The sequence below is a fragment of the Pelodiscus sinensis genome, chromosome 7 (genome assembly GCF_052426305.1).
Source record: "Pelodiscus sinensis isolate ZL-2025 chromosome 7, ASM5242630v1, whole genome shotgun sequence".
NCBI classification, from domain to species: domain Eukaryota; kingdom Metazoa; phylum Chordata; order Testudines; family Trionychidae; genus Pelodiscus; species Pelodiscus sinensis.
The window spans coordinates 22,557,422-22,573,066 of record NC_143058.1 but is presented as its reverse complement, the minus strand read 5'-3'; the positions used below and the strand labels follow the sequence as shown (position 1 = coordinate 22,573,066).

Genomic DNA, 15,645 nt, shown 5'->3' with positions numbered 1-15,645 from the left:
AAGCATGTGGCTAATCCAAATAAAGTCTTATCACATAATTACAATGCTTCACTACATACAGGACTGAATCCTTAGCTGAACTGAGATCATGTTCAGCATAGTTAAGTGGGAAAAGGCCAAGATGGCTGTTACCTTTTGTACCTTCAAAATCCTTGGAGGCAGCTGAAAGCTGAACTGGCCCCTAGTACATGTTAGAGCAGTTGCATGGCTGTTCTACCTTATGCCAGCTGGAAACAGTGCTGAGGGACCATTCTGCTTGTCCAGTGCTGTTAGATCACATTGTTTCCATCGCTTCAGCTTTTTTTCATGTTGCAGAACATCTACTGGCCCAATGTAGGATTACAAGTGAATGATATAAAACTAGATATGTTGCCTTGTCAGCTGAGGGTTTCATTGTGCTACAAAAAAATTTCTCATCTTCCTCATTAAGGCAGCTTTTAATTACCTTTATACTATTTTAGCCATGCATAGGGGACTTAACTATGACTGGAGATCTGGCCCATTCTTCTGAAAATGAATTGAAAATAAATTCCTGAAAACTTTCTTATTAAATTTAAATCCATTTAAATGTGATTTCTTCTTGGGCTCTGAATTCAAGGTTTCATATTTCTCTAATTGAACAATTTCCATATTTTTATTCAGCAGTTCATCCAAAATTTTCAAAAGAAAGTAGTTTTTTGGGTGGAGTTTTTGTGTTGGGTGTCCAAAAATGAAATCATCCCAAATCATTAGATGCATCTGAATATTTTTGCTTCCATCCCCCTATAAAACTGATTTCTTTAACCATTTACGGTTGGATAAAACAACTTAGAAATGAAAGGATCAATCAAAGCTCTAAAATTCATGATCACTACAGATTCATTTTACAAACTTGTGGTCAATGCTCATAACATATGTGATTTAAATTAAAATAAATTACTGATTATTTATGCACTCAGTATTTCTTTCTCTGACAATATGTTTTATTTTTTCTTTAGGTATAAGTTGTGATAGAGATGTTTGTTTCAGTTAAAAAAAGAAACACTCTCTGTTCCTGTTATTTGGCACAAATATTCAAATTTTGCTAAGAAAGTGAGACATCTACATGGCTGGGTTTATATAAATTAGTTTCTCCATATATACCTAGTTATGTATGTAGAACAAGCATTGTAAAAAAGTTATTCAAAAGAATTAATTCTGTCTCTTGATTGTTTTATCTAAGAAACGCCCTCTCCTGGAGGATGTGATGAGAGAGAATTTCAGTGTAACCCTGATGGGAATTGTGTTCCTGTATTGTGGCGCTGTGATGGAGAAAAGGACTGTGAAGATGGCAGTGACGAAAAGCATTGTAATGGAACTATACGTTCATGTGATGAGAGAACCAAATTTTCCTGCAAGAATACGGGTACATTATTATATTTTGCTCTGATTCAAGTATTTAATTTCTCAGTGCTGTTTAAAATACAACTTTTTTCATCATTTGTATGAGATTTGTGTCCACAATGTGCTATATGCTATATAAGACATAAATAACAGGAATACACTGTCTCTATACTGAAGAACTTACAGTGTACACAGAAAAGCCTCAATCTCACAGAGACATTCTGGTGCTTATCTATGTGTGTAGTTCTATTAAAGGCCTCACCACACTTCCTTGAATGGCTGCATTAGTGCTACCTAGATAATGATGCTGTGTGCACTGTGGAGAGAGATAGGGGCTGTGCCAAAAGTAGTCTTTCTTTTAAGTGAGTGGTTGCAGAGTGTCAGAGCAGTTGTTCACCAATTTATCACTCTTCTTGCTTCCAGCACTGCTGGCTAGACATTCAGGGAGGGTTACTACTTCATACTGTTAGGGGCTGTAGTAACCTACTGCCCTCAGCCCTATCAAGAGCAGAGGAATTGTGCTTTCAGGGATATCTCAGAGGGAAGATGCCTCCCAGTGCTCCTGTCAGGGGAAGTGCCTGCACACTTTGCATTACTCAGCAGGTTTCTAGCATTTACATTCATTTGTGGTGATCCTTAATCTCTGTTTTCATTCCAGAGTGTTTTTTTAAACTAAATCTGCTAGTCTGTTTTAACTGTAGTCTTCCGGGTACTGATCTCTGATATCGATTGAATTGGCAGAGAATAATGGACTATGATTTAGTGGAATATATGCTTATTACAAGGCACAGAGTTTTTTGGTTATGTTGGGAATGGGAGACTTGGAATAACACAGTCCACAGTTTCATTAAAAAAAACCCAAAGACTGACTACAGGTTTCAGTATCTTTTCCCATAGTACAGTGAATGGTTTAATTGAGATATTTTCTTAGTTCTATTGCTGTCAATTAAACATCCTAAATAAAAGATAAAAATGAAAGTCTGCCACTGCCGTGAGCAAAAAATATTTTGGAACTACATGGCCCTGGGATGTTGAGAGATGCAGAATGTCTTAAACATGCCTACTGGCCACAATTAAACATGCTACATACAATGCTGAAGGCAGACATAGCTATAAATGGCTTTTGAGCCCCATTGCAGGCAGGCACTTCCATTTTAAAAGAAGGCACTTTAAACAATAAGAGAAGTTATAATTTACAGTGTCTTTACATTTTTTAATTTGTGGGTATGATGTAACTGATTATTTGGAGACCCTTATCTTTACAACTTGAGAATTCTAGTTGATATGTATGGAATAAAATTAATATAAATGCTGTATATTCTGAATGTCTCCGTGAATTTGGAATTCACTATTTGCTAAGATTGCCTTTAGCACAGTTACCATCCATCTAGGTACAAGGAAGAGTTATTAAATTTAACAGCTGTGCCCTGATGTATGCTCAGAATAGTTCCAGAGTTAGCAAACAAGCATGAGCAAATTTCCCTGCATGGGACTGAGGAAGTGGAGAGTGGAAAAACAGAACAATGAGAGATAGGTGTTAAAGCAGGGGTTAAAAAGATCTCATGGAGCGAAGGCTTTTTTGGAGGGGCAGGAAACTTTAGGCAGGAAAGGGGACAATACAGGCATGATTTGTATGGGAGTTAGCTGTGATAGTTGCAATGATAGTTACAGGTAGTATTCAGGTTCTAAATCCTGCTGGAAAGGGATAACAAGTGGAGTTCCGCAAGGGTCTGTTTTGGGACCCGTACTGTTCAATATCTTCATCAATGATGTAGATATTGGGATAGAGAGTACGCTTATTAAGTTTGCAGATGATACCAAACTGGGTGGGGTTGCAACATCTTTGGAGGATAGGGACATAATTCAAAATGACCTTAGCAAGTTAGAGAAATGGTCAGAGGTAAACAGGATGAGGTTTAATAAAGAGAAATGCAAAGTGCTCCACTTAGGAAGGAACAATCAGTTCCATACATACAAGATGGGAAGCGACTGTCTAGGAAGGAGCATGGCGGAAAGGGATCTAGGGGTCATAGTGGAACACAAGTTGAATATGAGTCAACAGTGTGATGCTGTTGCAAAAAAAGCAAATATGATTCTAGGTTGTATCAACAGGTGTGTTGTAAGCAAAACTCGTGAAGTCATTCTGCCGCTCTACTCTGCACTAGTTAGGCCTCAGCTGGAATACTGTGTCCAGTTCTGGGCACCACATTTCAAGAAAGATGTGGAGAAATTGGAAAGGGTACAGAGAAGAGCGACAAGAATGATTAAAGGTTTAGAGAACATGACCTATGAAGCCAGGCTTCATGAACTGGGCTTGTTTAGTTTGGAAAAAAGAAGATTAAGGGGGGACATGATAGCGGTTTTCAAATATCTAAAAGGGTGTCACAAGGAGGAAGGAGAAAATATGTTCCTCTTGGTTTCTGAGGACAGGACAATGAGTAATGGGCTTAAAGTGCAGCAGGGGAGGTTTAGATTGGACATTAGGAAAAAATTCCTAACTGTCAGGGTGGTCAAATATTGGAATAAATTGCCAAGGGAGGTGGTGGAATCTCCCTCTCTGGAGATATTTAAGAACAGGTTAGATAGACAACTGTCAGGGATGGTGTAGACGGAGCTTGGTCCTGCCTTGAGGGCGGGGGGCTGGACTCGATGACCTCTCGAGGTCCCTTCCAGTCCTATTATTCTATGATTCTATGATTCTATGATTCATCTACTATGTATTTGAGAGACTTTGTGTTTCTGTCAATCTGTCTGTCTGTCTGTCTGTCTGTTTGTTCAAGAACTCCTCCTAAATTGTAAGAGCTAGGACCACAAATTTGCTTCTTCTTACCGTAACTTAAAGCAAGGTAAAGATGTGGTTTTGCCAGGAAAATGGATGTGCCTGGAATGAGATTGCTTCCATTGAAATTATATGGAAAAGAGGCAGAATCCCCAGGCAAATGAAAGGGGCTGGTTGGGGGCTCATCCTCCTCATCTGGGACTGCCTCCACCCCAAGCCTCCCATATCCTGTGCACACCCCTTCAATTCATGCAGGAATATTGCTCACTGATCCCCTTCATCAGGGGGTGAGCGGAGAGTATACAGTTTGCTGTATTCCTCACTCTCTCCTGGGAACACAGGGGGAAAGATGAAACCTCCTGTCCCACTTGGGAGACATGCACTGGATAAGGACCCAAGTGACCCCAGTTAAATCTAGTATGCTATAAATGCATGAACACTTTTTAATCAGAAATCTCTTTTTGAGTGGCTCTTTTTTTCCCCTGGTGCCTGTTTTTTAAATCCACATCTTAAATTATTAGTCTGGAATAAGGTACTATTTTTTTTCTGATCTCAGGAGCACTGTGCACATGGAATAAGAGAAGCTTTCAAGCCATCATGAATATAAGATGCCAACAGACGAGTAGTTTTGTAATTACCGGTATTTCATGAAATCCAATGTTATCTATGGCTGATCTGAGGTTAATTTTTATATTTCACTTAGAAATATAAATTTGATTCATATTGTAGGTGCAAAGGAAAATGATACCATTGATACATTTATGCCATTTAATCTCATAGGCTAGGCCTACAGTGAAGAAATTAAACTGATTAAATTCCCTAGGATGTATGTAGAAGATTTTGCATTCACACACAGAAATATCCCATGTGGCCTGCAAAAAAGTTCACAAACGTTCTAATAATCACATACAAATTGGCTATGTCTAGACTGGCATGATTTTCCGCAAATGCTTTTAATGGAATAGTTTTCCGTTAAAAGCATTTGCGGAAAAGAGCATCTAGATTGACACTGACGCTTTTCCTCAAAAGCACTTTTTGCGGAAAAGCGTCCGTGCCAATCTAGACTCGCTTTTCCACAAAAAAGCCCCGATCGCCATTTTTGCAATCGGGGCTTTTTTGCACAAAACAAATCTGAGCTGTTTACACTGGCCCTTTTGCGCAAAAGCTTTGCGCAAAAGGACTTTTGCCCGAATGGGAGCAGCATAGTATTTCCGCAAGAAGGACTGATTTCAGACATAGGAAGTCAGTGTTTTTGCAGAAATTCAAGCAGCCAGTGAAGACAGCTGGCAAGTTTTGCTGCAAAAGCAGCTGCTTTTGTGGAAAAACTTGCCAGTCTAGACACATCCATTACGTTTTCAGCAAGCTTACCTGTTAAATCTTACCTAGTTTAATGACGCCCATCTATATACCCCTGGGGGCCCGTATTCTCTTTTTTATTTAAGATGCTGAATTGTACTGGTCCGTTTTGTGCGCCAGTTCTTACAAGCAAGTTTTAAGTTAATTTACACTTGCAAGAAAAATAACTAAATTGTAAGTACTAAACATTTTTTTACTGGGCAAGAAATTTCTTCCCCCGCGGACGGCTGTGTGTTTGTATCAATATGGGTTAGGTTAAGAACACTCCTTGGCAGCCTCTTGGTCAGCAATTGGCGTATCTGTTTACAGTCATTTACGGTCACACAGCCTGGGCCTTCTGCTCTGTGTGCCCTGCATGCTCCAGGCAAGCAAAAATGGATGTTACAAGGGGGGTTCCTGTCTGGCTACAAGGACGTAGACAAGGTGAACCAGTTCAAATAGTCTTCTCACTACTGTCCCACAGCACACTGATGGCCTTACTGAATCTCTTAAAATGAACTGCTTCAAAGAGCTGAAGAATTGTGGGACAGAGCATTGTGACTGAAGAATTTAGTGCTGTTCTGCTGTGCACAGTTACAACTTTAAACTGATTTAGTCTGTCTAATGTGACTGCACTAAATGGGGTGCCTAGACCGTTCAATACAACCAATTCAGTTACAAGTGGCTTAGATGTCTAATAGAGAAAAGATATTGAACTTTTTCGCTTCCTCTCCTATGGTATTTTTTTTTCTAAAAGGAATCTCCAAAGTTAGTCCTAAATGTAATTGTTATTTAAAAAAAATCTTTGCTACTACTTTTTAAGAATTAAGGGAACATTTTAATATGACTTTTCTGTCCTTTATTTTAGAATTTAACAGGATTCAGTTGTAGCTTGGAGCTGTTTCTATGGCTCAACTCTGCACAATATGTACTTTCAGTATTTTATAGAACTCATGGTATTTCATGAGCATGGACTGTTAATTTCCAAATTTTATATTTTTATATATGTATGTGTGTGTGAAATATAAATTACTGCATATGGATAGTGTGTCACATAGAAAAACATGAAGAAATGTGGCTCCTTTTCCATCATATTTTATCCTGGAAAAATTCTTCTGACCAAATTATACACTCTAAAAATAGATGCTTTACTGTAATATTTCTGAACAATGCCTAATCATACTAATATGACTGGAAACTCTTCAAACAAGCAAACAATGAAGAGGCAGTTCAGACGTTTTCATTGGATTATTCATAGTTCTGAGGAATCTCCAAAAATTTTCCTGAGGGAAGTAATAGATTCCTAAATAGCTTGATTCCAATGCATGGATAGCCGCTAGGGAATTTAGAAGGGTGTTTGAAGGATGACTCTACCATTAGTTCTGAAATACTACAAATAATAAAACATACTCTTTTTTTGGTGGTGCAGCTGACTCTTGCCAGGAGAAAGCACTCATATACTTTCCTTGTCTTATTTTTAGTCATGGTGTAAAATTAATGGCTTTCAAGATTACATAAACAGGAAGTGTATTAAATAGATGAATGTGTTGTGTGAGTGTGCATAAGAGTAAACATTTAAATGTAATTTTAGTTCACAGTCCATGATTTTGCTTGCATTTCCCTTCTGAATAACTAAATGCTAATTTCTTATACTAGAATAAGGAAATTAGATTGACAATGGCACAGAAAATGAAACTATAGCAAGTATACTTGAAATAGAAACAGGTCTAGAGCCTTTTCCTCAGGGACAGCCCAATTAAAGAAGTAAGTCACCTTTGTATCCAGATTTATGGAATTAATTTAAAAAACAACTATTGTATGTTTTCTTAATTTGGGAGTACAATATATCATTAAAGCAAATGATAAATCCAGAGGTAGTTAGAAAATAGACATTTTAATTAGCATTTTAATATGTGGTCTTTGAGATGTATGTAACTTCATTCTGAGGTATTGTCCTAATCTGTTCAGATATAACCCCATTCAGAAGCATTTTTAACTTTGCATACTAGATTATATTTTATCTGAAGCTGCAGCATAATGTTGAACAGGGATTTAGACTGATATGTAAACACACTTAGATTTTTCTTTGAAATGTGTTCAAATTTACATCCATTTACTTTTTGAACCATGTATAGAAATCAGGCCTTAAATGAATAAATGCATTTTAAAAGTTATTAATGTAATCTCAACAGAATAATTAAAATTTGTATTAAAATTATTATTTGAATAATGAATACAACTATGTAAAATAAATAAAACCTGGGTTTCTTTTTATTACAATAGGATATTTTATTAAAATAGAGGGAATCTAAAACTTGCTGCCTTTTGCATTCTGACGTATTCCTAATCCAAAATGAAAGCTATATCAGCAGTGAGAATTTCAACAAGGACCCAGAGATTCTAGAATAATATTTTTTGTTCAATGGCTTATGTGAGGGAAGTGATACACACGTGGAAAATGTGGAGGTTGTTGGATGGGTTTGGTGGAAGAGTGAGTTTTGTTAGAAGGTGTTGGATGTATCTCTGACTTTCCCACTTCTGCTTCTGCTGATTTGGGGGGAAATCAGCATATTTTTTCTCACCACCAACAAATTTGACAAATATTACTGCACAAAAGCTGATGTGGTCATTGGGGACACTGATTGGAGAAACTAGGGCAACTGGTCTACTGCAGGGAAAATAGTGATGGATTATGGAATCAAGGGATGCATATTGATAGGTGGCGGGATACGTGATCAGCCTTGAGTGGTGTGTAGCCCAATATTTCTTAACTAGTTAACCAAATTGACAACAAAAACACATGCTAGAGGAATAGATTCAAATTTGAAACTCCTTCTTTAAGGCCAATAATTTGATCTGTTCTGGTGGGGCAATACTCACTTTTCTGGAAAGCTGGAGTGGGTCTCACAGTAGCACAGTTAAAAAAAACCAATACAATTGAGGAAGAAGACTTTATTAAGAAATAATTTATTTGCATTAATTAATAAACATTATATATTTGAGATTGTACATAGCAGTTAGTGTTTCAAAATGATTTTTACCTTACACATCTATACCTTATGCTGCAAGTAAAAAATATCATATTATAAGGGTATCCCTCTGAGAAGGTGAAGGTATAATTGAGCATAATATCCTGTATCATTTAGTTTAACATTTTCTTTCACTGGCAGTTATATCCTCTCCATCCTTCTTCAACCACATTTTATTGTCAGTGCCATTTTGATAAATACCCTTTATTAGTGAATCACCTTTGTGCCTCCTTAACATATACCATTTTATAGACAGAATACTGACTGAACTCCATATTTTGATTATTATAGATGATGCTGGCAGCACTACCTGTACTTAAACATGCCCAATGCTTTTTACATAATAAGGCTTTTTAAGTTGTTTATAACTTTGCCAAGTTTTAACTACTTGGGTTGCACTTTTCCAGAGAGAGAGAGCTGTCAGTGCTTTCCTTGTGGAAATTCAACCAGTGTCTCTATTGTTTGTACCTGGCATGTTCTACCTCAGAGACTGAAGAAGACTTTCCCTTTAATAGCTTCTCCCAAATGCTGTAGTATCTGGCACAGGAACTGACAGCAGGGATCCTGTCTCTATTTTGGTCTCAGTGCCATGGGGAAGGGAAAGAGAGAGCACAGAATCAGCCTGATCAGAATGAGAGGGAGCATAGGCTGGATGTGGGAAGGAAATAGCAGCAGAGGAAGGTCAGGATAAATATCTGAGTGGGTGAGACCAGAACCTGGAAATGTGGAAATGGGGGCAGCTGGTAGACTGGGCTGACTAATAAGGGCTAGAGGCAGAGAGGAGACTGGGAATGTGGGAACTGAAATTACAACTTGCAGATGGAGCCTGAAGGAAGAGACTGGGGTGTCTGAGCAAGGAAACTGGGATTAGGACAGTGCTAAGCTGGGGTGAGGATATTACAAGGATGAGGAATCAGGGTGAGGGTTCAGAAAAATCCATTGCTGGGGCTGGAACTGGGCAAGATTGGAAGAGATGATGTAGAAGGTCTCAAACCAATAGAACAATCCTTTCCAGAACCTGGAATGAGCTCAAGGTTGCTGAATCTCAATGTAAATATCTAGGAAATCCACTTCCAAAGAATATGTCTCATCCCTGTCTAGTGGCTCATCCACATAGAAAATAACAGAGTACTAGTGTTACCAGTTACTTTGTTAGCTTAAACGACAGAGGTCTGAGCAGATGACCTAAATATATCCACCCTGCAAATGACTCTTGTGTTTCAATATGGTTTCACAGAATTTTTTTCTCAATTGCCTTTTTGGGGAGATACAAAAGTGTTATAAGAATGTTAGTACTCTAAAGTCAAGTGCTGTTGGCTGTTGATTGTGACTTTCTCTATTTCTTAGTACCCAACTTGAAACATTGGCAGAATGTGATGACTACAATAAAGCTGCGTAGGCAACCCTTAACTCTGGCATTCCCCAACTTTGTAATAATAAAATTTGGATACATTTTTGTGTAGTTATTATTTATGCTGCAGTAATATAAGCAACCAAAGGCCCCAATCCGAATGGCACACAATCTTTTAGATGGTGATGGAGAACATATTGTTCTTTCTGTGATTTGTAGTAATAGTTATCCCATTTGGGAACTGAAATGGCCTCTCGTATCTTAATAGCCAAGAGATGCACTTGATATATGTAAACAACCTACAGATAACAATATTTTTTCTCTCCCGCAAACCCTCCTTGAAATGATATAGATTAAAATGACTATAAGATTTGGCTGTATTGAAACAAACAAACAAGATGACCCTGTTAAGTCATTAAATAAAGCATGTTTCTGAAGAAGTCGAGGGGAGAAAACATTCCCTTATTTCAGTGGGAATCTGTAGTGTAGAATAGGACGACACTGATGTTTCAGGTGTTGCAAGTTGTAGCACCAGCATAGAGTTTATAATTACTCTAGTATGACAGTTTACATGACAGAAAATTGTCATCTTGCAGTCAGTAGAAAATATAGGCAAAGTTTTTCTATGCTCCACATATTGGTATACTGAAGAGTATGTACATGTTAAGTGTCTCTTCAGGATTCCTAATTTTCTTAAATGATCAACACCATTAGAGAATGCATTTGGATTAAGCTTTCGCACATCCCTCTGCTTCTTATTGGAGAACTTTTTACTGAATAGATTGCAGACAGTACATTTGTCTTCATATATATAAGAGCTATGGAAAACAATAAATATTTGCATATGAATTGATGAAGCTCTTATACTAGAAAGAACGTCTGGAAAATTTTTAAAAAGTATCTCTCTTGAAAGGGCAATAATTTGAAATAATTACATCAATATAGGCAGAAAATACTTTATTATGTTCCTCATTAATTTGTTCACAGTATATTCTTTTATTTAATCAGATATGTCAAGCCTATCACCATTGAAGAGGAGTCCTGTGTTATAGAATATTTCTTTTCATTAATATGAAAATAAGTCAAGTAAACAGATTTGTTCTGTAAGCGTCTGCATCTATAAAACAGATTGAAGTAGAGGTTAGAGGCTGTACTAGAATCAACATCAATTTACTTTGGGATATGGCCAATTTGCATGGCACAAATATTTTACATTATTTTCTTTGCTGCTGATGCTGTCTTTGTGATGGTATTTGAATCCTAGTGTTCTTTTCAAGGAAAAGATGAAGATGGAAGTTGTCTAGAAACACTTTTGATTGAATGTACGTATTTAAGTTTATGTGCACAACTTTGTTCTTTGGGTGCCCTTCTCTTGTTTACTATTTACTTGTGTAACTGTAAGCGACTAAGTAGAAACAAAGTTGTCCATTTTTTCATTTTGGGAGGAATGGGGATTACAGCTCTCTCTATGGACAGTAGAATGAGATGCATGTGATTTGGAATCCATCTTGGAAGATGCTGAGCATCTCTATGAGGTGCTCAGCACCCTGGACTTCCATTAAAATCAATGGGCACTGGATTTATACTGCAGTAATATAAGGATGTGCTCAGCACCTTTCAAAAGTGCTCAGCACCTTTCAAAAGTGCTCAGCATCTTCAAGATCGAGTTTCTAATATTTTGTGCACTACACTGTTAACCTGTAATGAAATATCAGTTTGATAGTGTACCTTTTGGGTGTAACAGGGATTAGTAGGCATATCTATTAAATTGCTTAAATGGAGTTAATATTTTGAGAGTGTTTATATTTAGTGCAGGATGTTCATGGGTGCTTTATGTCTAGTTTCATAACATGTAATGGTGAGGGGATCTTTTACCATTTGACCCAACTGGTGGACATATCCTCGGTCTTTTTAGGCTTTCTGATGCTTCATCACTTTGCAGAACTATGTTCTACTGTCTGCAACACTACTCAAGATAGTAAAATTTGCAATTGCAACATACAGTTCACATCCTTCCTGATTATAGTAATGGTCAATGATTAATATTAGTAGAACATTATTGTACACTAATGATAAGGACACCTGTTGTGAATAACAATTTAAAAAAAAAATGAGTATAGGACTGATTCAAACACAATAAGTAAAACCAAGTAAGAGACAAATCCTGCACTATTCAGCATAGCCGAGGTAGACAAGAAAAAAAGAGATGAAGGGTGGATGGAAGGAAGTTTTATCATCATTTTATACATGAGGATCTGAGCCACAGCTCGATAAAATGGCTTGCCCGAGGTCACACAGAAAGTCTGTTGCAGAGCTGGAAATTGAAGCCAGAACTCCCAGGTTGATGCCTTAATCATAAGTCTCACTCTCATTGCATTATTTATGTTTCTGGTCTTAGCCAAAACCCAGAAATGCAACCCTGAGAAATGCAAACATGGGCTCAGTAATTTTCAAACCCTGAGACAGTTCTGATGTAGTATAATCCAATTTTTAAGTAAAAGTATGAATTTGTTCTTATTTAATCTGAAATACTTTGCCTGTCAGTGTGGTATGTATATATTCATACAGAGTACTATACTGTAAGTTGATGGTCTGTTGACCAACTAAGGAAGTTAAAATAATGCCCTACCTACAGTTCAATCCAAAGTCTTTTGCCCAGGATCAGCTTTATCATCATGAATGTTTTTAAAATGTACAAAGCACGTTATCCTAGCCATCAAAGACCATTCTAGTTTTCAGCAAAGTAGGAGGGGAAAACATACCCTTTTCTCTGGGTAATTTTTTTTGATCATTGTGTGGGCCTCCTGCTATGTTCCCAGGGAGATTGTCTCAAACTGTATCTCCTTGAGATGGAGTCAGGAGTATTTCTTTATATAGCTTCCAGTATGTAATCCCATGATACTTAGTCATTTGATCCATTATGTACCTTTCTGAAGACTACAACTCTGAACAATGAGCAGTTTTAATGGAACTATGTCCCTGTAACAGATATGCTAAATGGGCATACCTTTGCAGACCAGTGCTCTGTTATACTTATATTGCTAAACTTTTTCAGGATTAAAATATTTGATCTCAATATACAAACTGATAATGAGAAGCAGTAATATTTAGGGTCAGAAATGGGAGACACTTGCTCCCTCTTTCTGTCACCTCTGGAAGTTCCTCTGCATGCACTGTAGTGTCCCTAGAAGAGGAGAGGAGTTTCCTGTTTAAAAGGAGGAATCTGAGGTGGTGTATTCTCTTAATAAAGAAGCAAAATTCTAAAGCACATTAGCAGCATACTTCTGGTCTGACTAGCACAGATGCCTTTAATAGAAGATTGAAATGTGCAGTTGCATTGTTGGAGACAGTGGCATCAGAGCTTGTTGGCAACTGTCAGGGTGTGTGAACAATTGTTGGGAATCTGTTTGGGGAGAGATTTTTATAGATATGGAGTTTTGGCCCAAGTGACTCCACTTCCACATCCATAAACTTCTGAGAGGTTACAAACCCTATCTCTGTCTGTAGATAACGCTGTTGTTGCATATTTTTAACATAGACAAACAGCATAAATAGGGATAATGTACTTATGTGGTTATTTCCAATGAAGGAAATGAGTTGGATATTGCCTATTCAACAGGAAAACATTGTGAAAGTGTTTATCAGCTAGAAATGTTTCATTGTGTTGCCTTTATTTTTATTTTACAGTTAATTTTAGTAATATTACACCATTGAGGGTTTGACTCTGGCAGCTACAGTCTCACGTTTAACAGTTATCTCTGCTTGCTTTAGAGCTAAAGCTCATAGGAACACATGAAATCAAAAAGAAGAAACAAGAAGAAGGTCTACTATATTTTATAAAAGTTACTCACAAAGTTATAAGTGGAACAGCATACACAATGGCTAGATATCTCCATCCAGTTACCACTACAGAAATAGTCTCATCCTCCTAGAAAGTGTTAGAATCTGATGGTCCTCTCAAGAATTGATCATCAGTACAAGGATGGTTCCAGTTGGAGTTCCCCATAGAAAGCTCAGTTTTCCCTCTTTGGCCACCCTTTTTTATGATGTGATTTTGTCTATACCTACATTCTGCACATGTGCATGGAAATGTCAGCTCTCCTTTTTCCCTTATTGCTGTGTGTCCCTGTAATGGAGTTGTGCCTCACCGTTGTGAGGGGCATCTATTGCTGCTCACCTCAGGAATTGGCTCTCAGCCTGGGAACACCTTCTGCTGGCTAGTGTCTTGCCCTCAGTTACCTGTTTCCTCCACTGGTTCAGGACTCGTGTTTCTTCCAACCCACCATACCCTTTCCTCCCAGTACTACCATCAAGCAGTGCCCCTGCACTCTGAGGTCCTCCACTCCCAGGGAACCCCAGTCCCCTATACAGACCTTTCTTCAGTGGCTTTTTGCCAATCAACATCTAGCCCTTGCCTCAGGGGAAACTGTTGTCTGAGATGGCATCCAGTTTTTCTTCATCATTGGTGAGGGGGTGAACCTGCTGCCTTCTGCTGCCCTGGCTGCCTCCCTGCACCCCTAGTAACCTCAGGCCTTGTCTCAGGTCTGCCGCCTGGGAGTGAGGTCAGGACAGCTCTGCCTGCCTTTCCCCAGCACTACTCTGTCTCAAGAAGCCTCTGTAGCTTGCCTGGAAGCCAGGTCCCTCCTGCTCCACAGCTAGAGCAAGAGTATCCTCATTCCTTCCTTTCCAAGAGGCCCTATTTATACAGCCTCAGCTAGGACTTAATTGTCTACTATTTAGCTGGAGTTAACCCTGGGTAGGGCCAATACAGGGCAGATGCTTATCACAGTCCCCTAGAACTTAAAGGATCCCAAATTCTCTAGGTTATATAGGTTCTTTATATTCTCATTAGCAATTATACACAATTTGTACCATGTGGTTAAGGCATTTGTTGGAGATAGATATACCTCTTCAACATTTTTCTTATTTAAAATTAATTTAAGCTAATTTTTCACAATATTCCATTTGGTACCACTTTCTCCATAATCTCAGGACATCCAGTTTTTCTTCACTCATTAAATTATGTCAGCACTCTTATCTCCAATGCGTAAAATAAGCTAAGCTAGAATCTGGCAGGCCTCTCATTTCAGGTCTTGTTTTTCAGCCTTTCTGAGGGTATGTCTACACTACCCCCCTAGTTCGAACTAGGGGGGTAATGTATGCATACCGAACTTGCTAATGAAGCCCGGGATTTTAATTTCTCGGGCTTCATTAGCATAAAGCCGGTTCCGCCATTTTTAAAAGCCGGCTTGTTCGAACCCCGTGCCGCGTGTAGCCGCGCGGCACGGGGTTCGAACAAGCCGGCTTTTAAAAATGGCGGAGCCGGCTTTATGCTAATGAAGCCCAGGAAATTCAAATCCCGGGCTTCATTAGCAAGTTCGGTATGCAGACATTACCCCCCTAGTTCGAACTAGGGGGGTAGTGTAGACATACCCTTAGATACTTAACTAATGGTCAGTTTAAATACTTATCAGTTTTATACTTCTATAATGCTACAATTTAACTCTATTTAACATACAGTGATTATATATATCATGACACATTAATTAATCATAACATCATACAATAAATGGATAATAAACTAAAATCATTGGCTACCATTTAAAGTATGGTTACTGGTTTGGCATTATATGGAAACACTGTATATATTTATTAGAGTATTTATGTTCATGGCAGCTCCTAGATCAAGTCAGTCACATAGATTCGGATCTTGCTCTTACTAGGGATGGGGTAGGAATGGAGAGAAAAAAATGGGGAGGAAAGCAGAAGAAGAAACATTGAAACAATTT

At 38.1% G+C, this 15,645-nt stretch overlaps 1 protein-coding gene across 1 annotated transcript in view; it reads left to right on the top strand.

Moving 5' to 3' along the window:
* LRP1B (LDL receptor related protein 1B) overlaps positions 1-15,645 on the top strand; it is a 1,362,068-nt gene that overhangs the window by 856,540 nt on the left and 489,883 nt on the right. Inside the window, exon 21 of the mRNA XM_089779714.1 lies at positions 1,202-1,384. Coding sequence (XP_089635840.1) covers positions 1,202-1,384 — 183 coding nt within the window. The remainder of the gene's footprint in view (positions 1-1,201; positions 1,385-15,645) is intronic.